General features: G+C 44.0%; 2 protein-coding genes and 1 long non-coding RNA gene across 8 annotated transcripts; 1 reads left to right on the forward strand and 2 right to left on the reverse strand.

Annotated features, from left to right (window-relative positions):
• Nucleotides 1–319: 319 nt before the first annotated feature.
• On the reverse strand, nucleotides 320–13507 carry LOC121058871 (non-compact myelin associated protein). 5 transcript variants are annotated; one of them, XM_040534982.1, is made up of 5 exons: nucleotides 12975–13507; nucleotides 4776–4899; nucleotides 2082–2176; nucleotides 1604–1688; nucleotides 320–1093 (listed from the first exon to the last, which is right to left on the reverse strand). In XM_040534982.1, exons 3-5 carry the CDS (start codon nucleotides 2164–2166, stop codon nucleotides 946–948), a joined length of 318 nt encoding a protein of 105 aa, XP_040390916.1. In that variant the 5' UTR covers nucleotides 2167–2176; nucleotides 4776–4899; nucleotides 12975–13507; the 3' UTR covers nucleotides 320–945. The 5 variants fall into 5 exon arrangements, with proteins under 5 accessions (XP_040390916.1, XP_040390917.1, XP_040390918.1 ...); XM_040534983.1 differs by lacking the exon at nucleotides 12975–13507 and adding an exon at nucleotides 7355–8803; XM_040534984.1 differs by lacking the exon at nucleotides 4776–4899.
• Nucleotides 13508–14600: 1093 nt separating this feature from the next.
• On the forward strand, nucleotides 14601–16627 carry LOC121058872. Its single transcript, XR_005814382.1, has 2 exons — nucleotides 14601–14761; nucleotides 15034–16627. It is a non-coding gene; the product is annotated as an uncharacterized LOC121058872 (long non-coding RNA).
• RCAN3 (RCAN family member 3) lies at nucleotides 15609–27000 on the reverse strand. 2 transcript variants are annotated; one of them, XM_040534981.1, is made up of 5 exons: nucleotides 26871–27000; nucleotides 21899–22143; nucleotides 19187–19360; nucleotides 18441–18612; nucleotides 15609–17726 (listed from the first exon to the last, which is right to left on the reverse strand). In XM_040534981.1, exons 2-5 carry the CDS (start codon nucleotides 22091–22093, stop codon nucleotides 17518–17520), a joined length of 750 nt encoding a protein of 249 aa, XP_040390915.1. In that variant the 5' UTR covers nucleotides 22094–22143; nucleotides 26871–27000; the 3' UTR covers nucleotides 15609–17517. The 2 variants fall into 2 exon arrangements, with proteins under 2 accessions (XP_040390915.1, XP_040390914.1); XM_040534980.1 differs by lacking the exon at nucleotides 26871–27000 and adding an exon at nucleotides 23175–23233.
• Nucleotides 27001–27074: the final 74 nt, after the last annotated feature.

Raw genomic sequence — 27074 nt, forward strand, 5'->3', positions numbered from 1 at the left:
TTTGGTGCATGACTGTACACCCACAGCCATCACTCTTGCAGATCAACATCACTTCCAAATACTTTCTACAAGAGCAGAAAAAATTAAAACTATTTCAAGCCTAGCCTGCATTAGGGGACAAACATTTCAGGATGTTTTCAAGTTGTAGAAAAGTAGTTGAATAAACCCTCACTTGCTTTATAGTGCCTTTCCATCTTTACTTTTTTTCAATTAAAGAACTTCTCAGGCTCTTAGACTAAATACTCTAATGCAACAGCAGTAGTGAACCTAGAGCAGCAATCTTGGCATGAAATTGAAAACCCTTGGACATAACAGTTCGTTTGGAAACAGACAAGTTACCACGTTTATAGAAATGTTTCAAAAATACTTGAAAATAAAAAGTAACTTTCCTGTCTAAAACCATACATATGCGGTATTAGAAACACAAAAGATGACTAAAGATAAATACAATTTTGCTACTTACAGTTTTGCTACTTCCCATACTATCCATCATGTATAAAATAGGCTACAAACCTGTTTCACATAAATCTTAACAAACCCAGGTTCAACCTGAGTTGCAGCTTGCATGTCCAAATTTTTCTTCCATTTATCATCAGTCATTGCAGAATAGAAAAAGTTCAAATTCTGAGTAAGCTCACAAAACACGAGTTTGCACCATTTCTTCCAACGAATAGGCTTGGCCTATTTTGTCTTTCTGTACCCAGAGCTCTGTAAGAAGGCTCATTGCATGTCTCATGGTCTGTATGCCTTCACCAGTTGATTTTCATCATACGGAAAGTGTTCAGATTGTTTAGTTCTCCTCCCAAAGAGAGAAGGCAGGGCTAATTACAACCTATAGACAAGATAACAGCTATCACCGTTCCCAGTGCGGTGTCACTTTGCTGTGAGGCCCAGGTCCACGTTAATAAGAACTCCAGGTCTTTTCTCTCACAGGAGGACACATGTTCACAGTTGTCTGCTCTGCATGTGGATGTCCACAGGTATGAAAGTCACTGCAGGATGCTGAATAACGCTGTCGCTGTTCTGCCCTAAAGCAGGTGGCATTGCTGTTTTGGTGCTCTTGGGTTCCAGCTCCCGCTTCACTCTCATGTGTCTGTAAAGGAAAAAATGAAAGCATCATCAGTGCTGGCACTTGTTGCGGTGTCTCCCATGGTAAGTATTGGGAAGATTCCTGCAGAAGCAGGTTGAGCTGAATAGCCGTTGGGAAGTTAAAGTAAACCGGGATTTCATTCCAAAGATACTAAATGGCAAGTCACTGCTTTTAGAACACACACAAGTCTAACCCAATGCCTTGAAACTGAGAAACTGAGCTCTGCTCTGGCAGCCTTGATGCTCACAGCAAACTTCTCCTATGTCAACAGAAGTCCCCTAAAACAAATATCCATCAGGTGCCCTCTGTCAAGGACCTATTCTGCTTCCTAGCCATTCAGTCACAGACGCTGACCATGAGATTCAGGTAGCATCAACCAAGTACATGATAGTTTGGATTCTCCTTGAAATTTTCAGCAACAAATAACGAAACAGTCTGTGAGATGGGAGCACACCTGACTGATTTTGGTTCATCCTGCTTTGCCTTACTGAAGTATAGAACTCAACCACATACCTGTTATACGTTTTCAGTATGAGCAGAACCACTGTAAAAATAATAATTACTCCTACTACGATGGCAGCAACTATTGCTCCAGAACCTAGCAGGGAAGCAGAAAGGAAAAAGGTCTTATTTAAAAAGTTATCGCTGTACTGTTTGAAGTTTGCTAAGTTCAAAGGTCCATTTTAAAAAACTACAGGGAAAAAATCATTTCTCTTTGTTACTTTTTATTCAGTGGAACAGTTTGGGATACAAGCATTTGGGAGGCAAGGAAGGAAGAGGAGGGTTTAGCTGAGAAACTGGAGCACCCAGGTACTGCATGAGAACTGGAGTATACAAATAACTGTTCTCTTTTTCTCATGTCTTTTCCTCATGTATACTTAACAAATACGAGAGAAAATGAAAACAAGTTTGGACGTCACTACTGATCTAATCAAGGTATGGTAATTACAGTACAAAAAAAAAAAAGCCACCACCCCACTACTTTTCTTACTTTGATAAAGACTTTGTTCTTGAGACTTTGTGGTCACATTTAATGAGAACTGAGTATTATTGATCAGTGGTGCGGCTGTCGTCATCTTGATTGGGCTACAGAAGAAAAAAGAAGAGTGATTTCATCAACTATTATCACTGAATTGTGCTACCAATTTTTCATTAATTAGACAACTGCCTATTAAAGATTCTGAGTGCTATTTACCTTCTATTAAGGTGTTCTTAGTATTTTCTTGGTGGTGAAAATCTGGCCGTGTGGAAGTCAATGGAAATTTTGCTACAATCTAGACTTGAGCAATGCACCTTAACAACGTACACTGGTCAGTTTTCATAGGATAAAACACGATACCCACACAATGATGCATTGTTACCCATAGATTACTGATGTTACAAATTTTTTGGACAAATATGTGCATCTTAAATGGTTTAGGATTTTAGATTGTCATACCAGGTTATGAGATTCAGGTCACTGAGAAAATAAGTGAGCAAATCAGGGTTTAAGGGGAGAAAGAAAGTACTCAACTTCCCTGCCCCAAGCCTCCATTGCAAAGTTGATTTATAGAGATGCTTATCTGTGAAAAGTTCCGTATCCGATATTCAGCAATATAAAGGAAGGCAAAAAAGACAGGTTTTCTGTTAAGTTACTGCTGCCAAGTGATGTAAGGATACTTATTGGTGGGAATTACAACAAAATGAGAGATTTTCATACCAAATATCAATATATCAATAATTCCTTAACAAAGCAGGAGGAGGTGAGAGAAGAAAAACAGTTTAATTGCCTAAATTGAAGCTCCAAACTTACACGGCAAACAACTGCTATCCCACAACAGAAAAAAAAAAAAAAAAAAAGGCAACACAAGTGCGACAGTTTGCTTTGTGTTTTGGGAAGTAACCTTACTCACCCCAGTGTCATTGCAGGTCTGTTACTGGAAGAGGAGAAGCCTGCAAGTGGATAGCTGAAAATACACCTGTTTCTGTATTTCTGTAGGGTAAAATTGTAGATCTAGAAAGAGCAGTCTGTATGTTTACTGATTTTCTAAGTGTTTCCCATGTTTTCTAAACGTGACTAGTAACCTTAGCTACCAAAAGAATCCTTCAGAATCCTTCACGGTGTGAATACCACTTCAAACAGACCTCTGAAACCATTTCAGCTCCTAGCTTCAGAGCTAATACCCTCAAACTATCAACCGAAAATTAAATTATTTTTCAACACCTGATACTGAATTTGAGTTTTCTGCTTCAGATGCTGCTCAGTATATTCACCAAGCAGGACTCTGCCCTACCCTCTGTTATACTCCAGTGGGATATTGTGGACCTGTGGCATGTCCTTAAGTAGCTTTAAGTTTTACAGAGCACAGAGTATAGAATAGCCAGAAAATGAAGTAGATAGAAATTAGCAGTAAAAAGAACTGCAGCTCTGCAAATCAGCCTCCTAAGACACAGCCAGATAACTAGTTAACTACTGAAAATACCAATTCACAGCTAACGCGTCTACTCTGCGTTCTTCCTTTCCCCTTTATTAAGACTTTCCTAAAGGTTCCTTCAAAGTAATGTCTATCAAATAAGACTAATTTAGTCACAAGGTACAATTTTGGGAGGCAAAGAAGATATGACTGTGATTGCTCTTCACAGGCAGGGTTTTGTTTCGAGGCGGGGAGGAGACCAGTAGCTGTGTCAACACACAGTGCATACTTTGGAGGCTCCATTTAATATATGAGGAATGAGAGGATCAGTAACCGGCAGGAAGGAAAAAGCTGATGTTTGCTTGGGTATGAAAGATTAGAACTGCAAGGTTGATTCAGTCAAATACTTCGATCCTCCTACGTTCAAAAGGGGTTTGAGATTTTTTTTCTTTTAAACTAAAAAGCAAAAATAACTGTCTCGGAATCTGTAACTGGGTCATTCTCCTCTGACTGAATGATTCCTTTGTTTAGCCGATGCCAAGTTAATACAGCAACATGATCATCTACTGTCGTCGTAGATCTTTCCATGCTAAAAGAAATATTTTGTGTTGTTTGCTCAGCCTTATTGTATAGCACAGTGAAATGATTTACACGTGCCTTGGTGGAACCTGTGAGAAGTCACCGAGTGCTGGTAACAGCACTCTCCACAGCTGTTTCCCCAGTCGATCCATGTGAAATCGCACTGGTGAAGGTTGTACCACACACAAGCCCAGGTTGAAGAGACTCGCCGTTGCATTGTAAGCTGGGGAAAGCTAAGCAAGTATTTTGGCTATGGACACAATACAGAAAAAGCCATGTCCAACTTCCACTTTGTTGCTCCTGACTAGGAGAACACAAACTCCAAATTTAAAGCAGCATTTTTATCTCCTCTGACTACCAAAATAAAAATCCCAAATAAAGGTGGCTGAATATTTAGGTATTAAGCCCTCCAGCAGTCACACTTCATAACTTCCATCTGGTTCAAGCCACCTTGGTAATGGCGAGCTATTTGTGTATGAGTCACCTACAGCCATACAGTTGTCATTGTCAGTGAAACAGCCTGCTTACAAAAAGGATGAGTTTGTCTGACAGGTTGTAACAGTCTTAAGATGCAAAATGAAAAATGCAAAAAATCTTTTTTTCTGCATTGTATATTCTATAGCAACTGGAAAGGTCTGAGGTCTGTATCTCAGGTCAGGATGGGAGGTGCCAGTCTTCAGTTCTGCTGCTTTACCTCCAGCTCCATTCCTCACCTGTGAATCAGCAGGGCTATTTACACCTGCCCAAGCCAGCCTTGCAAGGGTCAAGGATGCAGCAAAGTCCAGCGAGGTCCATGGGAAAATACCAGTTTCGGGGTATTGCAGACTGGATCCTACTCTGTTTAGAAAAACATTTGGAAAATGAAGAGTGCTTAATAGAAGCTAAACAACAGGGGAGAAGAAATGGACTTTGCTACGGCAATCGCAGGACATTCTTTCTTTATGACACAGTATGTACTTCCCCTGTGCACACACACCTGCCCTAGTTTTGGAGAACCAGTAATTCACACACAGCTCTACAGGCGGGTGGGGGCACACACTGCTGGTTATTTTTGCATCTATGTAGTAGGGAATGGGAAATATTTCCACAGAGTTAAGTTTTGGCATTTTTCCACTTAAAACACCTTTACAGATACAGCGTATAGGTTGTTTTGGCAAGTGGTAGCAATGCCCCCATTTATAAGGCCTTCCTGCCTCCCCCTGTCCTGTTGAATTTCAGAGTGAATGGCCATGCTCATTTACAGCAAGGGCAGGATCAGAGCTGAGCTGCCAAGCGGTTCCTGCCACCTGGCAGTTGCAGGAGAGGGGTAACAGGGAACAGAGGGGCTTGTTTGAGTTTTTCCATAAGAACTGGACTTGAAGAGCTAACTTCCTGCCAGGGAAGGCAGGTGCTGGTTAGGAAGACACACAAATTCAGCACTTTGCCACTCAGAAAAAGGTGGTCTTTGCATCAGGCTGTGCGGCAGGCTTTAAATGAAATACAAAATCATCTATTATGTCTCCAGTAGGAGTTTTGAATCAAGATGTAGTTTCAGCCCAGGATCTTAATTACAGAAATATTTTATCCTTTCACTGGCACTGCTGCACAGATAGCATCTTATACTGTGTCCAAACACCAGCTGAAAAACAGATGATTTTCCCCTCCTTAGACCCAGGTCTAAGGAAGACCATTGTCTGCCACTGCTGCTCTGGGACTTGATTCTCTTCTCTTCTCAAAAGCGTTAGCAGGGCAGGGTCAGGTACTTACTTTTAAAATCACATAAAACAGTAAAGAATGGGACAACAAAGCCCAGCATGGGGTTGCTTATTTTCTGTTTTTCTTAACATGCTGGCCATGACAGCTGCTAGGAAAGGGCATGTTCTCTACCAGCCTGGAAGCTGAGCTGTTCTCTCAGGTCCTCTTGCAGCTTCAGATGAGTGGGTCTGAAGCAGCGCTATGTGTGAACAGCCTGAAGTGACCAAAGTCCCTATTTATTTGAATAATACCAGGGTGCTAGAGTTGGGTGAGGAGAGGCCAATCAGAGGTATAAAGCATTAATTAGAATAAACAAATGCCAAAATGTCATCTAAGAAGCCCAAGAGGCAGTCAAATCCTAATAAATAAGGGTAGAAGGAGTTCTACTACATTAATGGTTTATATGCCAACAGCTGACTGAATCTCAGATTCATTCTCTCTTGCAAAAAGAGCAAATCGCAGAACCATCATTATATTTTATCCTGCAAAAGAAGCAGGTAAGGAGTCAGCTGCCATCCACGTCCCCCGTCCCACTGCTGCAAAGCTTGGAGCTTTGTGCTAAGGCACATCTGTCTGAGGCTCAGCTCAGCTCATACTCCTTCCAAAGCCGTCAACCTAATATCTGTGGGAAGCAGCAAGCTCACTCTCATCCAAGAGAGAAGTTAATCCTTCTAACGAAGTTCAGAGTTTTCTGCTCTTCCTAAAACTAGGTTCAAGAGCAAGGACCTGGCTTGTGAGCAATCGCCGGTGGAAGTAGCTATTTTTTTCAGTTCTGCTCCTGCCTCTGCAGGCAGCCTGGCCAGCCTGGCAGTGTCAGCCCTTACAACAAGGTTTGCCTTGTTTAATCACGATGAGTGCTTAGTGGTTGGAGCTTGAGCGTTTTATTGTTCGCAATTATGCTCTAGCGGCGGGGCATGGGGATCAATTGAGCATTCATGGCACAGTGCAGAAAGGAAATAGGCTTATATTTAAGAGCCACAAACTCAACTTCAGCTCCCCGTAAACTGACAAACCACCCATCTGCAAGCCAAACAGATGCTACTGCCAGGTCAGTCATGTGCTACCGAGCTCATGTTACAACAGCATAAACCATGAGAACTGGGAACATTGCCTGGGTTTTGAGGCAAACTGTAATTTCAAAAAGCAATAAAAACACAATGTGCTTCAGTGAGACCTGAATGTGCCTGAACTTACCTTGCAAGGCTCTGAGAGGGAGGAAAGGGGGAAAAAAAGCAAGTTCAAACTGGCTAGCAGGAGCTAAGGCATAAACGTGGCCTCAAGCAAACAACACGGCTCTGTATTGAGCATGCGTATTAGCACATGTCCCGATGTCAGACCAGCACCTTTATAAAAGCATTTGTCTTGGGCTCTGGCACGAGCTCTCCAGATTTAGCTGTTGTTAAAACACATATTAAAAGCATTTCATTTCCTTGTTGAGACAAAGTTACTCAAACTACAGGCAAGTCTACTGTGCAGTTAACAGCACGAAAGGAAAAAAAAAATAAGTCTACTTGTGTGGCTTCTATCTCAAGAAGCACTGACAGCCCTCTCAGCTCACCTGGTGGACAAGAAGTGAGGAACTGAAGACAGGTCACCAGAAAGGAGTGCCCTTGTTTTGAAAGGCATGCCTGGAAATTTGAACCAGACAGACTTTATCATTGACTTGTCCAGCAGCAGTATCTAAACCTGACTCCAAATTCTGTGTTTCCCAATTCTAATCTCCTGCCTTAAAATGCCGGGCCACACACACTTCTCCTTGCCATGTGTGTGAACGCAAGTGTTTCAGCATGTGCAAAGCCTCACAGCAGCCCAAAGCATACCTGAGCTCCCCAAATGTAACACAGTTCAGACCCTTTGCTTACAGTAAAGTGGCTCTACCCACTGCACGCTGATAACATCCCACACACTGTGCATGGGCTATGGAGTACTCAGGTCGGGGTGCAGGAGGAAAGGATTTGTATTTATCAGTTAAATATTACCCTGAAAAACTGATTCAGAAAGAAGAAAAATGCCTTCAGGCACCACTATGAATACCAAGGTAGGAATGACTCATGGGAGGAGGTGAACGAGTCTCAGGGTGACAAATTTTAGAAACCATCAACGTGTGCACTCAGATGAAAAGTAAGATTGGGTAAGAAGAAAATTAATCTGAGATGAACCCTCTGTTATCAGGCTGGCAGTCATCAACAGCAACATGTCACGCATCCCTCAGATGACACTACCTAGGAGTTTGTCTCTGCTGCTAGGACAGTGGTGTTCAAAGAAGCCCCAACAAACTGCATGTTGGTGAGAAATGTAATGGATCTGGACAAATAAACCACAGAAAAACAACTTGCCCTTGAGCACGGTCTGCCTCCAGTCTTGCAGCAGAAAGTCAACCCTGCTTTGTAAGTGTTGCTCTAGAAATGGCCCTGTTATTACTGGACTAATTTCAGCTCTTCAGCAATATCATTGGAAAACTCTCTACAGAATTTCATAGCCCTGGAGACCAGAATTAAGCTGATTTTTGCAAGCAACAATTGTGCAGTTCCAAATCCAGCTCCACTGCAAAGCTTCTCTGGCAAGGAACAGGGAGCCACGTTTCTCAAGAAAGTAACAGTGACATCCAGGTAGGTCTTCTGACTCTGCTCTAATCACAGTCAAATTACGCAGAAGGAAAATGCCTACTCCAACACGAAGCTCAAGCTACTTGAGTTTCAGCTGCAGCCCAACCATGCATGTATAGAGCTGGGTTTCCACTCCAGAGTTCAAAAATACATTCCAGATACAGTAATGCTTTTGCAGAAATGATTAACAGGCTTTAGACCTTGCTGGATGTGCCATTTAATGAAAGGCTGGAGGAGTTCAGGAAATTACACTGTTGTAGAAAGCCTCTCTCATTTCTTCTGTCCAGGCATCTGCTTTACTCCAGTCAAAAATTGCATAAATGCTCCAAAGCCCAACACAGGGAATCGGGACTGATACTGTTAGCATGGGAATTGCAGCATTAACTCTTTCATTTAAGCACCAGAGACAGGCATCTCTCTCAAAGTTCACATCGCAGTCTCTTGCCATATTAAAGGAAATATCCCAAGTAGTTCCCAATTAGAAAGGAGAAAAACAGAACAAAACAAAACAAACGAACAAAGAACACACACACACACAAAACACCCAAGGGATTGTGGTACGATAAAGGAATTCCAGCACAGAAGAAATTGGTTTAATTTAGGGCCAAAGTTTTCACTGTTTTTGGAAATGTAACTTTAAATGAAGTATGTGACTACAATCACTTAGAAAATGAAAAGTTTCCACCACTTCAAGTGATCAACCTCCCTGATTCCTACAATCTAACCTGCTTGACAGAATTGGTCTGAATCCTGTGCTTATGTCCTGCAGTGAAAGGTGCACTTTCTGCATGCTCCCTATACAGCTCCAGAGCTCCTCAGAAATGACAACACAAAAGATCGCTTGGGAAAGAAAAAGATGACAGCAACAGAAAATAAAGGAGCATTTCCCTCCTAGTTCAGAGCTGGATAAACCGGTGTCTTGTTGTGGTCTTGGACCTTTGAAACGCCACGACTCCGGTCAGCTGAACTACCTGCTAAACAAAGCATTTATTTTTGTTCATTGAAACATGTCACAGAAACGCCTTTTACCTGTCCTCACAGAGACAAAGACCTGGGCCCAGGAAGAAGAACGCAGACATCCCAAGTGCACCTCCCGCATCCTCACCAGCCCACCCCTCGCTCCTGCACGGAGCAGGCGAGGAGGAGCGAGAGGGGGGCGCTGGGTGCCTGCTGCGCACCCAGGTCAGCCCTGCCCCCGGGCTCTTCCACCCACACTTCCCATCGGTGGCAGCTTCACAGGGGGAAATGTAGACCTTCTTATGGAGTCTTTCGGACCTTTTGAAATAGGTATTGCAGCTACACTCTACCACAAGCAGAAGTCTGCTGAGCCAAGGACACAGTCCAGACAGGCAGGACCTCTGCCACCACTCAGAGGATCTGTAGCCAGGCCTGGCACTTGTTCAGGGTGAACAGGCAGAACAGGAACACTCGGGAGGACCTTACACATCAGCTAGGAATCTGGAGAACCCAGAGGTGAAGAGGAAATGGCAGGAGAGAGGAGCCAGAGTGGGATGAGGAGCCCATACCCGTTTTAGGTGTGATGATGGGCTTGTAAATCCTGGGGTTGGGCTGCACGGTGCGGCCACTGTCCCCAGCAAGCTGATGTCCTGCAGGTGCTGAGCTGCACTGGGCAGCCAGCGTGCACCTTCAGGGCAGAAAGACTTCACCACTCTGTTTTACAAGAGACTAGGCAGCAGAGGCAGATTTCAACACACTTTTCAAAAACAGGTCAGGGGATGTTGATGTGCTTGTTGTTTGCCGAGTAGATTGAGTCTGACAGCCTCCTCTTAGTCAAATATTAACAGCAGTACAGACAGGCATTTCATCAACATGCTGAAATACCTTCCTCTAACAGAGAGTTAAAGCACCACCATGAAATAAGCCTGGACAGAATGTGTTCACACACGTGGTCAGAGTGGCTTTGAAATATATAGCATATCCTCCACCTTCTTTCCCAACCAAACTGAACCATGGCTGGAGTTCAGTACCATTCCTGAGTGATTTGCCCAATCCAGGACTGGGTTCCCAGGCTAGAAAGCCACATCTCCCAGTTCTGATACCACTGCACACCTCCCTGGCCAGTCCCTTCTGTTCTCCAAGTTTTTTGATGCCTGCAGGCAAGTCGCTTACCCAATGGCATGTACACTGGGAACAAATCCAAGAAGGAATGCAAACCCAGATGTGCTCCTCAGGCACCCCTCACTACGTCCAACAGAATCAGAGACATGAACACAGCTACTTCGGAATCTACCTTACACTGAGATTCACATGGGACACAGCAAACACCAGTTGCTCACGTGGTGATTGCACAGCCGGCTGGATTAAGTTCGCACCCTAAGCTGCCTTTCATGTCAGAGATCGGCTCCCTGCATTTATCAGCACAAACCGTAGCACATGAATCAACACAGGTCCTGTTTGCTGGCAGAAGGGTGTTCTTTTTTCTTTACTTTACAAATACATTTGCTAGGTCAAGAGCTTCGAGGCTTCCATTACAGACTAATAATCATGTAGGAAATTCTGTCTTTCCAAGTAATTATTTGGGTTTCTACCCTGCTCCAAGCAGAAGCACCAAGCAGCTGTGCAGGACACAAGGCCGTGGCACTTCGAAGCAGCACAGCAGAGGATGGGCAGGACAAGTCCTCCCAGTGCTGCTGCAATGGTCTGTGGGCTCATCTCACCCACCTCAGCCCAAGCACTGCAAAATCCCACCAAAAAAATCAGTCTTTGCAAGCACACAGCTGGGTGGTTAAATGCTGATGTTAGGTACGGTGATTTAGGTGTTTGGTCCAAGGGTCTCCATCTAGGAGGCTGTGATAAAGGTGGAGCCCTCTTCCTCTGCCCACTCCCCCAGACTGCCATGTGAAGCAGCTGCATTAACCCCAAAGCCTGGTAGGGGGATGCCTCACTGATAGCTAGCCCTTCACAGCTGACCATGAGGAAGCACCATGACTGCAGGGGTGCTGGAATTACATTATGCTATAAGTCTGCTGCTCCATGGAGGTGGTTGTGAAAACATTAAGTTATGTATGTCAGTGGGAAACTGGATGACTCAGACATCCCAGCAGCTTTTTTTTTTTTTTTCTTCCTGCTTTTCTCCTCTCTGATCTCCATTCATGCTTCATATCATCTCTCCCTGCAAGAGGTCTATCTGTTTTGGTTGCATTTCCCGATTTCTGTGATTCTCCATAAAGGCAGCACAGTCATTGCCACCACACTTTTTTCTTCTCCCCCATGCCTAATGATAGGCCAGGTCACGGTTAACTTGCCAGCCCCGACCAAACCCCCTCCCAACACAGTCGTGTGTCAGCACTTTTGGTCCGAGCCTCACACAAAGGCATGAGAACCCAGCACGAGAGTTATCACCCCTGGGGAGCAAGAACTGCTTTGGGCAGGTGCCAGCACCCCGCAGGGTGTTCAGAGTTTCTGGATTTACCCTGTGAGCACAGTAGGCGTTGATTTGAGAACAGGCGGCTGTAGGCTCTCAGCATACCACTCACAGGCTTCCCCAGCTCCTTCGTGCAGTAAGCTTCCTGTTCCCAACTGATTCACTGTTTATTTTTCACTATTATTCACTTATTCACTATTGCCGTAAGTAAAAAGAATTTATTGCAACTAACAAAAGTCACACCTTCAGTCTCAGCAGGCAGATAGGAGCAAGGCTGGACAGGAAACCTTCATGACTTACTGCAAACAGGGGAGCCAAGTCTACTGCCACTCGTGGATTTGAGTTTTAGGACTGTTGCTCTCTGCCTGCAGCTAACGTATGCAGCACAAAAGTATGCGGCTTCCCAGCTGCAGGACTGTGTCTTCTGCAATCCAGACTGTTCTTCTACCAAAAAATGTCGAGCTCAATACTGTTGCAAGAACCTCTGCAAGTTTCACATCCTGAGTATTTTTCTATATTAAAATACATTTAAGACTATTAATAACTGGCAACTCTGTTCACTTTGCAGACAGCAGAATGAAAGCGGTCACAAGATTTCTTCAAGTACTGTATATGCAAGCTTGTTGAATTGATGACACACATTCCCCTCTTCCAAGGCCACCGTGCAGATAAACCCGCAGCTAGTGCCATACTTTACACCTACACCCCGTCCCGGATCAGAAACTTTCAAAGCTCTTGGCAAGCACTCAGTGTTTCAGCCTGGCACCCAGCGCTGTTACCTGTCCACGCAGCAAGACGGCAATCCTCAGCGAGCCACGAAGTCACTGACTTTGTCTTCTGCTTTCTCATCACTAGATCAAATCCTTCAGCCCAAACACTCCATCAAGCGCAATGTATCACGTTAGCTGAGTTTGTTTACAAAATGCTATGCTTCTTTAGCAAGGGCTTCCTAGGGCATTACGTACGTTAATTACCCTAAAAAACCAGAAATCACAATCCTCCCCTGTCAGCGCCTGCAGCGAGCTCCCACGCGATGGGAGCGCTGCGGGTGCGCTCTGCGCTGGGGGCACTCCGCGGACCGCCACGCAGCGCTCTCGGCTTCCAGTGTCACGTTAAATATCAGCCTGCCAGCCCTTCCCAACGTGTCGCTCGGCAGATTTTGGAGAAGAAACAAACAAAAAACCCACCTCGATGATGGCGCTGGGTGGGAGGGGTGGCTGTCAGGACAGGAGCTCGGGCATCTCGGAGCCGCGGGGAGCAGCCGCCGCCGGTCACCGGCCCCCGGCGGCTTCTCGCGGACGGGACGGGACGGGACGGGACGGGACGGGACGGGCAGGGCAGCTGCTAAAGCGGCAGCCGAGCAGATCAGCGGCGGCGGCTGCGCTGCGTTTCCTTCTGCTTTAAAGAGTTCCCAGTGAAACGCCTCGCCGCAGGGACGTCTGCTTTATTCGCTCGCACGCCCGGAGCAGCCTCCCCGGGGGGGCTCCGCGGTGACAGCGCCCAGCGGCGGCGACGGGGCAGAGCCGGAGCCGCTCGGGTCCGACCCGCTCCGGGCAGCGATGGGAGCGCCGCAGCCGGAGCGAGGCTACTCACGGAGGACGCGGCAGCCTCTGGGTCCTCCCGGGGTCATCCCCGCGGCCCGGCCCGGCCCGGCCCGGCCCTCCCCTCCCTTGCCGCCCCCCTCCCTCGGCCGCCGCCCAGGCTCGGCCCCCCGGCCCCGCTCCCCGGCGTCGAGCCGGGCCCGGGGTCGGGCGGTGCCGCCGCCGCAGGTGGCTCCTCCGGCCGGGCCCGGCCCCCGGCACCGCCTCCCCGCTTCCAGGCTTCCCTAGAGATGAATCTATAAACTAAGGTTTTTTGGTGGTGATTTCAGTCTGTGAAACGCCTCCACTCGAACCTGTCTCTGCTTTGTCACGCAGGCAACAAAGTCCAGGGTGAGGGTCTCGGCTGGCATCTTTGACCTGCACTTCTGGATGAGTATGAAACTGATACGAGACAATCAGGAACGTTAGTATAGAGCCAAGTCCTATGACGTTTAGAGCTTCCCTTTGGGGACAGTTCAAGAAGAGCTGGTGCTCCTGTCAAGATGAGTTTCAAATGCATGATTTATGCCAGCTAAGAGAAATAAGGATTGCTGCAGACCCCCCTCCACACCTTGATGCAGGCAATCAGGCAGGGACTCCCGCTGAACCCGATGGGGAGCAATACATCGCTCTCCCCCAGCATTTCTCACCCTAGAAATCCATATGCGTTTTGCTTCCTGCAGCCCCGAGGACAAAACTTGTGCAGACTGTGCACAAGTGTCTGCAGCCACAGAGCCCAGCTCTCAGCCACGGCAGAACCCAAGCATGGGGACATTTCTAAGCATTTCACCGATAAGGCATTGCTAATGCAAACAAGCTCTTCAATGGATCACTGGTGGACAGAGACAGGGCTAGGAGAGAGAGTACTGGCTTGTTACAGTTGGGTCTGCCAGAAGGAAGGATAAAACAAAGATCTAGAGGGCAAAAAGATCTTGTCTCTCACTTTTGTATTTTCACATCCAGAGAACATACTACTGACAGAAGCTGACAAGCAGATGCCTTCCTTGTCCACTTTTAACACTTCAAAGGGGGGACCAGAAGTTCTCCAGCTCAGCTTGGGTTAAATTCAGGTGCAACATATGGGCTGTCCTTTGTAGATAGCTGGTAGAATCACAGAACCATTTAGGTTGGAAGAGACCTCTAAAGATCTTCAAGTCTTTGCCTTGCACAGAGCCCACTGGGCAAGGTAAGATTCAGTGCAAACACTTTCTTGCCTATCTTTGCAACAAACCTTTCAAAGCATTTAGGAGCTTATACAAATACATAAACATGGCACACCCTTACCTCGCTGCCAAGCCTTAGAAGCTGGATTTACCCAGGAGAATGGGCTCTTACCTAATCTCACTGCTCAGGGAGCTGTTGGCTGCCTCAATAAAGCTGAGATTCAGTTCTAGGTGAGTTTTGGAAAAGGACCGAACTTTTGAAGATTACCCACACATGCTTGTTGCCCCTCTTATCTCCCAAGTCAGAAAAACAAATACAAACCACAACTGCAAGGGTTGGAACTGAAATGCAGACATGAAGTGACCTGCCCCAGCAGAAGGCCACATATAAACCTGGTTGTCCTCCCCAACCCCAGCTTGCTGTGCCATGTTATTTGAACAGGAACACAGTCATTGCCTATAGAATCAGAAAAGATTCAAAATTTGTTATTTTTCTATTTTAGGTAAAACAGCAAAACCACAGACTCCCATTAGCATCTTCCCCACTACCTCACCCTAGTACTGCTGAGATCTGGCTTTCGACCAATATTGCAATGGGAATACGTTTGCTTCACCAAGGAAATCAAGCATTCCCTTCTACAAGGCTCAACTTGCCGAAGTATTAAAATGCAAGAGATTTTTGAAAATAATTATCTATCTTTATTACAACACAAACTTTATAGGTCTTAATACTGCAACCCAGACCAGACATTCTCACCTACATCATACTTGCTGTTTAAGTATGTGTCAAACGCCCATTCAAACTCAATGCCAGCTAAACATCCACATGGAACTCTGCTTCGACAGGCACCCAAAAACACCATAAAAAAAATCTCGCTCCTTTCTTCAGATGTCTCTTCCCAGGATTTTTCTGTGGAAGTCTCCCAACTTCTTCAGAAGTATTTTTCCTTAGTGATAGTTTCTGGGTTTTGTTTCATAAGAAAAATTTTTGACTGGTCACTCAGTGGCACAAGAGTACAATACTGTTAGAAAACAAACTTGGATCGATATGGAATACAGTTAGAGAAAACCATACGAATGGCACTGCATTGTTTTTATTTTAAGCCTCTTTACACAACGAAAGATGTTGGAATGCAGGTTCTTATACATTTTACACAAGATACATTGACAACATCACTTACTTGATTTGCATTATAAAACTGTTTCTGAAGGTTTTCCACTTATCCCTACTTACACAAACTTTTACAATGGGGTAGAAATTAAACAATTAACAAAATATAAACACCACAGAATCCAAAATGGACTTCTGGAAATTTTAAAATACACAGGCCTCATGGACAATACAAGATTTTTTTTTCTCCCTTTTTTGTACTGTAGAACAGTGACACAAAAGTCAGACTTTAAGTGATTTTAATACCTGAAGAGATACATAAATATCATGCCTTTGGAGGCAAGATGAACAAAAACATTTTCCTGCCTTTTTAATACATACTATTCCTACCTCTGGAACAAGGACCTGCCTGCAGGATCCCATTTTGCAACTCGAAGCTGGTGGCAGGAAGGGATCACAAGCTGGCACAATATGGGGTTGAAAACTACTGCGCCTATGCAAATTCGTGACCATTGCTTTTTCTCTCCGCTGTCAATCAAGTGAAAATACTTTTGAAAGTTCAATAAACACTTCATATAGCATTAAAATACAATAAAATGAATTGAAAAAGGCCAATTTCTGAATGATTTATATATATATATATATGAATATAAGCAGCCTGGCTTGTTCAGAAAATTGTAATCTTTTTATAGAAAAAGAATCTGGGTAGACTAAAAAAGGTTGATTATAAAATAGCATAAAAGCATAGGAGCATGTGTCATTATACTGAGGCATATTTTCCTCCTACTAAAACACTTAACGTGAGTTTACAAAATTAAAGATCTGTATTTTAAAAGATGCATCCTGGTCTCAAAATTAGTGGATGCTTTATCAGACATACAGGATGCTACACAGAAAAACTCTTAATGAAAAACAGCAAATAAGGGCTCAAACTGCATAAAAGCTGGCTAAGCCAGGCAACTGACTGTCTTAAAAAAAAAAAAAGAACAAAAACACTAGAGAAGTTTAGGACCACAGGTTAAAAATTAACCCTAGATGTTTTTATCTCCTAACATCATTTAGTCATAACATAACAGTCGTAGAATTTATTTATAAATGGAGGCCATCTCTAGAACTGGAGAGGAACAAACATTACCATACTTTTAGAGAGGATCAGAGACAACACATTCAATAGCTGAATCCATATTTCACTCTGCATATTGTAATTCACTCTTAATCAGATGTCAGTGCAAACCATTGTACCATCAGATAGCAGCAGTAGTGTTGGGTACAGACTCACAGTCTGTCTTTTAGTGGTCTGTGGTTCTTCCTCCTGTACTCTTCAAGTAGTTCTGCTAACTACACAGAATTTAGTTCCATACGTGTATTTGTGCCTCATGTCAAATTAAAAACATATCTGAGAAAAGCAAGCATTAACTTTCACACTTCAGAAGATTACTGGCCGGGAAGGAATTTTAGCATAAGGAGTATTCTTCGCTTCCAATTAATTTTTACATGAATTAGAAGTAGTTGTACCGGCACGAATTGGTTTTTAATTGCTATACAAAGAACTTTCTTGAATCCAATAGTGACAGTAAGATATTATTTCAGCACTTGGTACATCACACTTCACAGTATAAAGAGAAGGTAACATCTTCAAAAAAAACCTAAACTTCCTATTTTTCACTATTGCAAGTCAGGTGGATTTGCTACACTTGGGGGACTAGTCCTTAAAATTAAAGTGCTTTTTAGAGCATTGGCATCCAAAATCTTGAACATGAGAGACAACTACAAGTAAAATCCGTTGCCGCTATATGTAATATATAGCAGCACTACAGACATCAACACATGTACTCATTAAGTGTCTGATTTTTGATACTATCCTGAGCATCGCAGTTTAACAGTGCATAGTACCCCCTACCTCCAGTGTACAATCAAACGCTTTAGATTCATTCAGTATTGTTGCAGGCGGTTCTGGACGCCTTGTCTGCATGATCTTCTGTTTGGGATTTTTAATTTCATCTTCCTCTTCTGTCTCACTTTCACAGACGTGGACAACTACACTAGGAGTTGATTCTGTTCCTGCATGAAGTTCATACTTCTCCCCTGAAAAGCAGCAAAGACCATACTAAGAATGTCCCCAGCAATACTAAGCCACTTTATCTCAGAAAATCCTTAAGAGCTGCAGTATACAACAAAGTAGTAATTTACTCCCATCTCATCTTTAATTTGCTCAAATTTCATAATTCACCAGACCTGTTTCATGTTTTAAAAATAGCTCCTGTATCTGTTATACTGTTCTCTGAAATACAGTCTTTTAATTGATCTTCAAAGGGAAGGAGGGAGAGATGTAAGAAGGCATTGCAAAAAATACTGGACCCAATTCAAGAGATTACACACCAAAGCACTTCTGACGTGAGAATGATAAACCTCCCTTTCAGGGAAAACAGTGTTTTTCCAAGTAAGACCCATGAAAAAGTTTGATAATCCAACAAAAAACTACATACTGCTTCATTAACAACTGTGGCTGTTCACCTGCAAGACACTGAACTTTCCATTGCTCTCTTGTATGTTAGTTAATACTAAAGCTATAGCAAAATTCAATAAATGGATGTCAGGGAACCAGTGCCACACAGTCTAGTTCTGTGTTACACTTTCCATGAGTTAAGGAATGAAGTAAATTTTGATGGATCATTTTATTCAAGTAATGTCAAGTCAGAGAGACTCAGTTTCTTCTCACAGAAAAGACAAGTACATAAATTCTCTGAATATGTATTTTTGAAGTTAAGTAACACAGCAAAAGCAGGTAAATACCCCTACCTGGTCCCAACTTGGAGACAGCACAAAGCAGGTCGTAGTTTATCAGCGGAGTTGCATCTTCACTCTGTTTCCATCCAACTGGTGGAGATGCAGGTGGTGATATCAGAAACTGTTTAACAGGTTGTGGAGGAAGAAGGTAGGACTTGTTTCCTACTTCATTGGACACCTGTACCTGAATACAAAGGCCAGGAGACACAGAATGAAATCACAAATATTAATTCTTCTTATTTAGTCTGCTTCCCCAGTAACGCATGGCCAATCTCTGCGTTAACAGTGCTTAATTCAGTTTAGCTTTAAAAATAATAGTACAACTTCTACCATTTCTCTTGGTTTAACGCCTCAGATAAATGGTGCGGCTAAGAAATTGGTCTGTGTAAGTGTTGACAATGTAGCTGTAGATAACATGAGCTGCTAATCCAGCAAAAAAGAATATGCCAGTAGAGCACCTATTGTGAAGGGATCTTTGGACCTTTCATTTAGGGATCTTTCATTTACTTTCAACACATTTCTGTTTATATATGTGAGAAGGTGGTTTGTGTCACTACACAGTTCTGTAAGTTCAAGCTGAAAAGTAAAACCATCTCCTAAAGCATGAATTTCTCAATGAGTAGAAATAATACATGATAGTACAGAAGAACAAGAGGTCAACAGTAGCTTCAAAACTTCTCAGAAATGAAACTCATGGGCAAATGTGACACAAGAAAAAAACAGGGACACATGCAGAACAAATTAGTGCTCCGTAATACCTGTGCAAAATATAGCTTCAGTTTTTTTCCATTGAAGTCAGTTTCATGAAGTTCTATCCGTGCTCTTGCTGCTGCCTCTGGATTGCTGAAGTTTATCCTTACTCTTCTAAAGCTTTTAAACGACTGGAATGTGACTTGATTATCATAGACTGTGAAAAGAGCTTCAAATCTTTCCTAGAGATGAAGTACAAAGATTCTTTAAACATAAAATGAACATTTTCAATCAATGAAAACACATTTTCCTTTCACTTTTGTCTCCCAAATCCCATGCGTTTCCCTTAATCATCTCCTAAACCTGTGCATTGCATACTTCGCTCTTTGACTGCTTTATCTCACTGCTTAAAATCTGAATTCCAAGAGTACATTGATGTGAACGAGCCTATATAACTCAAAACGCGAACTGCCATCTAGTGACAGTTTCCCAAAAGTGCAGTCAACAAAAGTAGTTGCACTTGCACCTTTCACCCAAGCACCTCCAAAAATACTACGCAAGTCAGTTCATTTTTAAATTGAATAAGCTAAAGCAGAGAGTGCTTAAAAACTGTCAAAATTCACAGGATGAATAAGACTACTTTTGAAGAGACAAAGATCTATTATTACTAAACACTTTTTTGGGAAAAAAAACACAAACGTTCCATTGAATACGGAATCTTATCTTCAATTTTTTCAATAATTGCATTGTTACAAAATTGAATCCATTTTAATTCAATAGTTCTCTATGAAAGACAATTTGCATATTTTTTCCCTAGTTTTAAATGCAGGTATTTTCAGTATTTGAGAAAGGGACAATATGTACTTTTACTCTTTTAACTGGTAACCTTTAGCTATTAGAAGTACACTTGAAAAGATGTTTCTGGATATTATGTAAAAGACAAAATTATTAGAAAATACAAGATAACTTAGACATCTTACAGTTTTTCCTGTAAACATACTGGGCATTTAACTTAAAACATTTAAGCAAAAGAGAACATTGAATTAAACATGCAGTCAATTCAGCAGAGAACTGTTAAAGTGTTGCTTTAACTAATCAACAGTAAAAAAAAACAAAACTCTAGAAGCTGAAAAATGTCAAAAAAGGGATGAAAGAATGAGAAATAGAACCTGAGCAAAATGCTTCATAAGAATTAAATATCCAGATTTCAAATTAATAGCGTCTTTTTAACCTTTTATCCTGATCAGAATATTAATAGTTATTTGCTTATGCAAAATTTCACAAATAAAAATGCTAAGGACAAAATATTTATGTCTACATGCAGAACCAGGCAATCTATTCGTTACAATTGCAACTACTACAGAAATCAGGGAAGAGAAAAATTCATTTTGATGCAGTCTGCTTGCAAGTGCTGCTAGCTATGCTACTGTTACCAAACAAACTAGAAGAATGTTGACAGGAAAACCCTAAGTGCCACCAAAACAAATGAACAAAAACACAAAAACAGAACAAAACCAAAAAACATCACAATTTTTCAAATAGCTTTCTGTATGTGTGCAGACAGCACAAATTGCATTTGATTCAGTAACTGCTGTGCATTCAGCCTTTAATAAAAACAGATGTAATGCAGAAGTACATCAAGCCATTGAAATGTGTGTCCAGGGGCTGACTAAGCAGAATTTCATAACACAGATAAAAGCCATATTATATAGCAAAGCCCTTCTGTTCTTTTGAGCACTAGGCAGAAGCCTGCAGAGTAAGTTTCCTGTTTATAGATGTAACACACACAATTCTGACCTATTCTGAACTAACATCTTGGCTATGACAATAAATCAGCTTAGATGGGATTGCTGACAGTACAATCAGTACACTTCACAAACTATATTTGATAAGAAAAATTTAACCAGAAGTGGTTAAATTCACAAGTGGTTCCATGTGACATCTAATTATCCCGGTATTGTTAAAGAGCTAGCACATCTCCCCAGATGCAGCTCATGTGCCCTGACATACTGGGAGAATACTTCCACAGAAAGAGCAAATGTGCATATGAAAATCACAAATCACTGGTAGACGTGTAAAATAATTTAGCAGGGCAACACTTCTATACCAGACACACAATGAGTTAGGGACACCACTGTTTCACAAGTGTGAAACACTTCACAAGTATTTCTGTAAACTGAAAAAGCTGCAAACCAAAGCTTTCGTACTGGCCCCTCCTATTTTCCCTCTACAGCTCACGTACGCTTGATAATTACTCCTGATGCTCTTGGAAGCAAAGGGCAAGTACAGATTTGACTGAATACAGATGTTAGCAGGCCCAAGATGATTTAGTTTATTATAAGGTCTTAAGCCACTTTTAAGGTGTTTTTTAGCTCAAATCAGACCGTGCATCCCGAAAATGTGTAATGCTTTTTTTCTTTTAACAGCATCTTTGCCTTAAAAGAATTAATAATTTAAGTTTACCTTCGAATTTTATTTAAATTCCTCCCTTAAACTTGGTACCATGGATAAATAGAAAAACCAGAAGAGCTTGTTTTTTTGTGGAAGAAGCACAGCATATCTATTAGCAATTTCAACTACCATAAAACTGTAGCATTACCTGCTCCTTGGCAACTGTTCTCATTCTGATCTGAGCTTACTGGTAAATAATTGTGTGGTTTGTTCTTCCACCCCTCCCACATAAAATATGCAACAATACACTGGAAATCCAGACAAAAGCATTCTCTAGCTGTATCCATACTTACAGTACTATACCCCAAATATGCCCCTCTCCAGCTTACCTTTTCTTCCTGTACCTCAAACACAGCTTCATGAACACTGCAAGCAAACAGGGAGGTAGGCAAGTCACTTAAATCCATCATTTCTTCCAAATCATCTTCATTTTCTCCAAAAATCATCTGTTCTTCCTCTTCTTGGTCACTGCTGTAGAGGTCTGACTGGCTGTCGCTCCAAGACTTCATAGTATCTCTGAGCATGGTCCACCCAAAGCAACTCTCCTTTACGTTCCACAGTTTCTAGTAAGGGCCTGCCGTTTAAAACAGAACAAAAACAGTGTCAAGGTGCCACATCTTGCTTTGTCTGATCCCTAAAGGAAATAATCTTACAAAAGAGAACAGAAATCAACATGAGACTTGCTCTCTCATCCACGCAAGAGAAGACTACTTCCCCTTTGTGTAAATCTACGAAAAGGAACATAAAGTCACTCAGTCAAGTCAATGACATTTCTCCTCCTTTTACTCTGACATAAACCAAGAACTACTGTACTGTTCTACAAGCTTTTCTCCATAACATTTTTCAGTCAATAGCAATTTCTTAAAGAACTTTCCAAATAATAGAGTAGTCTTCTGACGCTTGAAGAAACATCAGCATTTCATCAGAGGGAACAGATGTACAGAAGAGCTGAATCATCTGTCCAAAGCTTCTCCGTGCCAGCAGCAGATACAGCAACAAAGCCAGGCAACACCCAGCGTGAGGACGCTGCCTTGTCCCAGGCACTGGGAACACCTTCCCCACGCGCAGGAGACTTAAGGGTGTGAATATTGCATGTATGTCAGGGGAGAACAGAGAAAACAAGCAAGAGGCTAAACAGAAGATTTTAGGTAAAAAAAGTAGTTTGTACCGTCACAAAACAAAAGCACGTAACACTTTAATAGAAAATACCCTGCCACCTCCCACTGCAAAAATCACTGGGTTATTACACTACCATATATTCTAATGTAAATGACAGAAAACACGCAAGTCTGTACCACATTTAGGTTCGGCAGGAGGGGTGTTAGTTTGTGATACAGCCCTGAAACAAAGGGTAAACAAACATTATGTTTCACTGGCAACAACCTCATTCGAATGTTTGCCTAACTAGTTTATTCCTTCGAAGCAGGATCATGACAAACACCATCAACTGAAACCAATATGCACAAAAAAATCCATAAACAATCCATGCTCACACAGGTGAAAAGGTTTAAGACCAGTATTTTAATTAGCAACAGCCAAACACTCTCAACACTTCATATTTAAGGAAAAATAACACGTGAAAATGGGAAAAAAATAATTTGGTACCTGTTTTAGGTATTTACAAACTGCTTAGTCACAGTATCAGGCAGGGTGCATGGCCACATCTGTAAACACACAGACGTTTTTAAGGCAAACTCATTGGTCATTGAGCAGAAAGAGTCGTGGTGGGAAGAAGATCGCCCCCCCCCCGCCCCCCAAGGTGCGATGCCAGCTTAATTTGGTCAAATCAATGTGGCCTTTGGGACACAAAGCTGTCTGAGGCAGCGTGTGCACGTAACGGCATGGGTTCGGCACCACGACCTTCGCCGAGCTGCGACCAAGGCACAGCAAGCTCCCAGGGCGCACCGGAGGCGCTCTGCAGCATCACACAACGGATGTAAACGCAAGACAACACGGAGCTGCTGAGAAACTCGGTTTTCTGCTTGCTGATTCATTCAAAAATGAACGAGAAAAGGAGAAGAAAATACGTCAACCCGGTGAAAACAGAAGCCACCATCTGGCCTGGAGGCACAGGCCCGGCCCAGCATGGCGCCCAGCGCAGAGCAGGGAGACCTGCACCCAGGGCGAGGGAGAAGGGGCACCGGGAAGGGAGAGCTTGGTAACGCCACCATCGAAACTCAAAGACTCAAATTAGCGATGAGTGAGACAGGAAATCAGGTAAACTACAGACCAATACAAAACACGGCCGAGTTGGCCACACTGTGAAGAGCCGTAAGAAGTCCGAGCTGGGCCTCGCAGGCTATGAGGTGACGCCAACACAGCACGCCGGAGCGAGGTGAAGGCACCACAGAAACAGGACTGAGTGCCCTGCAGCGCTCCTCCCGCTCCGTGCTGTGAGCGCTGCGGAGCCAGAAATCGCAGTTGAAATGAGCGAGGATTTAATCCACTGACTATCAGCTGAATCCATTGCCCTCCTCTGAAGTCATTATCAGCTTTCACATCCTTTAAGGAGCTTCCAGCTGCAGGTTGCCAGCACCAAACACGGCAGTCGGGGACCATGGAGATGCCCCCTTGGTCGGTAGGGAAGCACAAGAGAATGGCACCTCAGAAAAAAAATGAGCAAAGATATGGACAAAATGAAGGCAGAGCTAGGGTTTTATTCATACACATAAAATGCCCAAACTCTGTACAGAATATTAGCCAGACATGCAATAAGACTTTGTACAGACTCCTTGAATAGATGCAATCTTTTACCCAGCAGTGAGGCAAGTGTGCAAATATCTACTTTAAAACAAAATGGGATGTATATTTTTTAGAAGAACAATATAATGGACTAAAACACTAAGCTAAAGCCATAAGGAATGCGTTGTGGAAAAAAAAAAATCCCAGTTTTCACTTCTTTTACCAAATTTGGTTAAAATAACTCAGAGAATTCAAATTGAGTTCAAAGCTCCAGCATGAGGGTCTAAAACTCTGAAAATTATTTGGTATTTTGAAAAAAAGACATCCATGTTTTTTCCATGTCTACTTGGCATCACAGAATAAGACAATTTTGTAAATGAAACAGTGACAACACATCCAGTAAGGAGCAGTAAAAGGCAAGAATGAAAGCTATGTAAACAATACACCTAAGGAAAAGTCTTTGCCAAATCAACTTCGGAATTTGAGAAGGATCAATTACAAACTGAAATGTTTGCAAACAAATGCCAGGCCCTTGGAGATCACAGAACCACACAGACTATTAGAAAGGAAGGAAAAAAATAAAGAAAAGCAACAAAAAAGCCCCAAGATCTAACTTCTTTGAATTTTACATATCATTAAACAATTCAACTAGCTAATGAAGCAGACAGAGAGAAATAAAGTGATGGCCACAAGATTTTTACCAAAGGTGAATCGGCGAGACTTGAGCAAAACAGCCCCGCTAGCGTTACGGAAGTTAACTTGCAGACCCGCAGACACCTTTAGTCTTCTGTGTGCTGACACACCTCATCCACAGTCCCGTTACACAGGCAATCAGCGACTACCGCGACCTATCCGTGTATTCCCACCTTTAAAACACACACAGATCAAGACAAATGACCACGGCGTGGTTGCTCAGCCACAGCTGAGCTGATGGCACTGCAGGCCTGCTGTCTGCTCAGCAGGAAAGATGACTCCAGAAAACCTTTTACAGCACAAATACCCTTGTTACGAGGAAAGCACTGCTTTTGCTCAAGAACAATTTGTGGTATTATGACCCATGCCAAATACCACATAGGCAGTCCATAAGAGACGCTCTGCAGCTTTGCAAAGAAGTTGCAGACCCTCGAGACGACACACGCCTGCTGGGCACACTGCGAATGTCATCGCTGTCTTCAGGGTTCATCATATATAAATTCGTCATGCTGCACCATTTAATTACAGCAACAAAATGCATTACTGTGAGATGTTTTCTGCTCTGTGAAATGACAGCAAGCCTCCAATAACAGTAAGCCTCCAATAACCTGTCTGAATAATACTGGACAGCTGGGGCAGCTTAACCATCCCCACTGTCGTGAAGCAGAGTATTGCTTTTCTATTGCAAAAATGGAATTACCAGAGAAATCACCGTGCTCCTTTAGAAAGCCAGAGTAGCAACTTGCACATTAAGCCATAAGAATGCAGTTATTCCCTTGAATTCCTACAAGCAGCCTGTAGGGAAAGGGATTCAACAGAAGCAATCTTCATCAAAGGTAACGAAACATTTCAGCAACAAGTTCAACAGTTGTTCAATTGCTGAATTTACGGTACAGCATTTCTTGCAAGCATAAAAGCAAAACCTGAAAAGTTTCTATAGAGACCACAGATCTATAAAAAGAGCTACTTCAATTACATATATATATTTAAATGAGAACGCACCACAGTTCTAACTTTTTTAAAATCAGAATCCTACAAGGCTAACGCTCGTTCTTCCTCAGATTACCTATTTTTCCTGACTTCACTCACATCAGTATTAAAACACAATGGTTACCGAGCACTGGAAGAATATTGAATAGCTTCCCTGAAATAGGGATAGGGCTGATTTATGAACGCTAATTAAGAAGTACTGTCAGAAACAACAGCTCGAGAGGCTGTGCTTTAACAGATTAGGCGGAATTATTTTCTTGTGCAATTATCAGAAAGCAATAAAATCAGGAGAAACGCTCCAAGCCTGGCAGACGCACTGATGCGGCGGGCACCCGAGCAGCCCCGCTCCGGCTTCCCCGACGCGCACGGGGCACGGCTCCGCTCCCCTCCCGCACACGAGCGCTGTCCGCCCGTTACAGCCCGATAAACCTCGCGGCGGCAGCGGCTGCGACCGACGACCCCGAAGGGCAGCGCGCTGACGGGCTGCGGACACCCAGCCGCGTCCCAGCTCCGCACCGAGGGCGCTCACGGGACCCGGAGCCCCCCGGCACCGGCGCCGCTCGGGGAAGCGCTCTCACCCCGCCTTTGCTGTCCGGGGAGCAGCGGCTGCCGACGGCCACCCCGAACACCCCCGAACAGCAGCAAGCGCTGCCCGCTCACGCCGCGGGCGGGGGCTCCCGAAACTTACAGGGGAAATTCGGCGATCGCCGCCGGTGCCCCGCCGCCCCTGCCCCTCCGCGGCGCCGCCCTGTCCGACCCTCAGCGCCCGCCCGGGCCGCGGGCGGCGGCTTTCGGCCAGGCGGCTCCGGGCTGCGAGGCGGCGGTGGCGGCGGCTCGGGGCCCCGCGGGGAGCGGCACCGGGGACGCCCCACGGCCCCCGCCTCACAGAGCCGGGTAGCGCCGCGCGGCCCCGCCCGCGCTCGGCGCGGCGCTCACCGTCTCCGCGGCGCGGATCCCCTCAGCGGCACCGGGGCAGGGCAGGGAGGGGCGGGGGGGCCGCCGCGAGGCGCGGTGACGGCGGCGCGCGCTCCCCGCCGGCGCCGAGCGGAGCCTGCGGCCGCGGGAGGGCAGCGGCGCGGGGCGGGAGCGCGCCTGCGTGCGCATCCCCGCGTCTCCTCAGGGAGCTGCGGGGGGGGCGGT

Source organism: Cygnus olor, chromosome 23 (assembly GCF_009769625.2).
Source record: "Cygnus olor isolate bCygOlo1 chromosome 23, bCygOlo1.pri.v2, whole genome shotgun sequence".
Classification (NCBI taxonomy): Eukaryota; Metazoa; Chordata; class Aves; order Anseriformes; family Anatidae; genus Cygnus; species Cygnus olor.

Bases quoted from the DNA above. Each gene is read 5' to 3' on its own strand.
- LOC121058871 (XM_040534984.1), bottom strand. From the start codon at position 2,166: ATGACGACAGCCGCACCACTGATCAATAATACTCAGTTCTCATTAAAT. The intron at 1,689-2,081 runs GTAAGAAAAGTA...CTTCCCTGCTAG, and splicing joins AGAACAAAGTCTTTATCAAA to GTTCTGGAGCAATAGTTGCT. The intron at 1,094-1,603 runs GTATGTGGTTGA...TTTCCTTTACAG, and splicing joins ATACTGAAAACGTATAACAG to ACACATGAGAGTGAAGCGGG.
- RCAN3 (XM_040534981.1), bottom strand. From the start codon at position 22,093: ATGCTCAGAGATACTATGAAGTCTTGGAGCGACAGCCAGTCAGACCTC. The intron at 18,613-19,186 runs GTATTACGGAGC...CTTTGTATTCAG, and splicing joins TGAAGCTATATTTTGCACAG to GTACAGGTGTCCAATGAAGT. The intron at 17,727-18,440 runs GTAGGGGTATTT...GCTGCTTTTCAG, and splicing joins TGTCTCCAAGTTGGGACCAG to GGGAGAAGTATGAACTTCAT.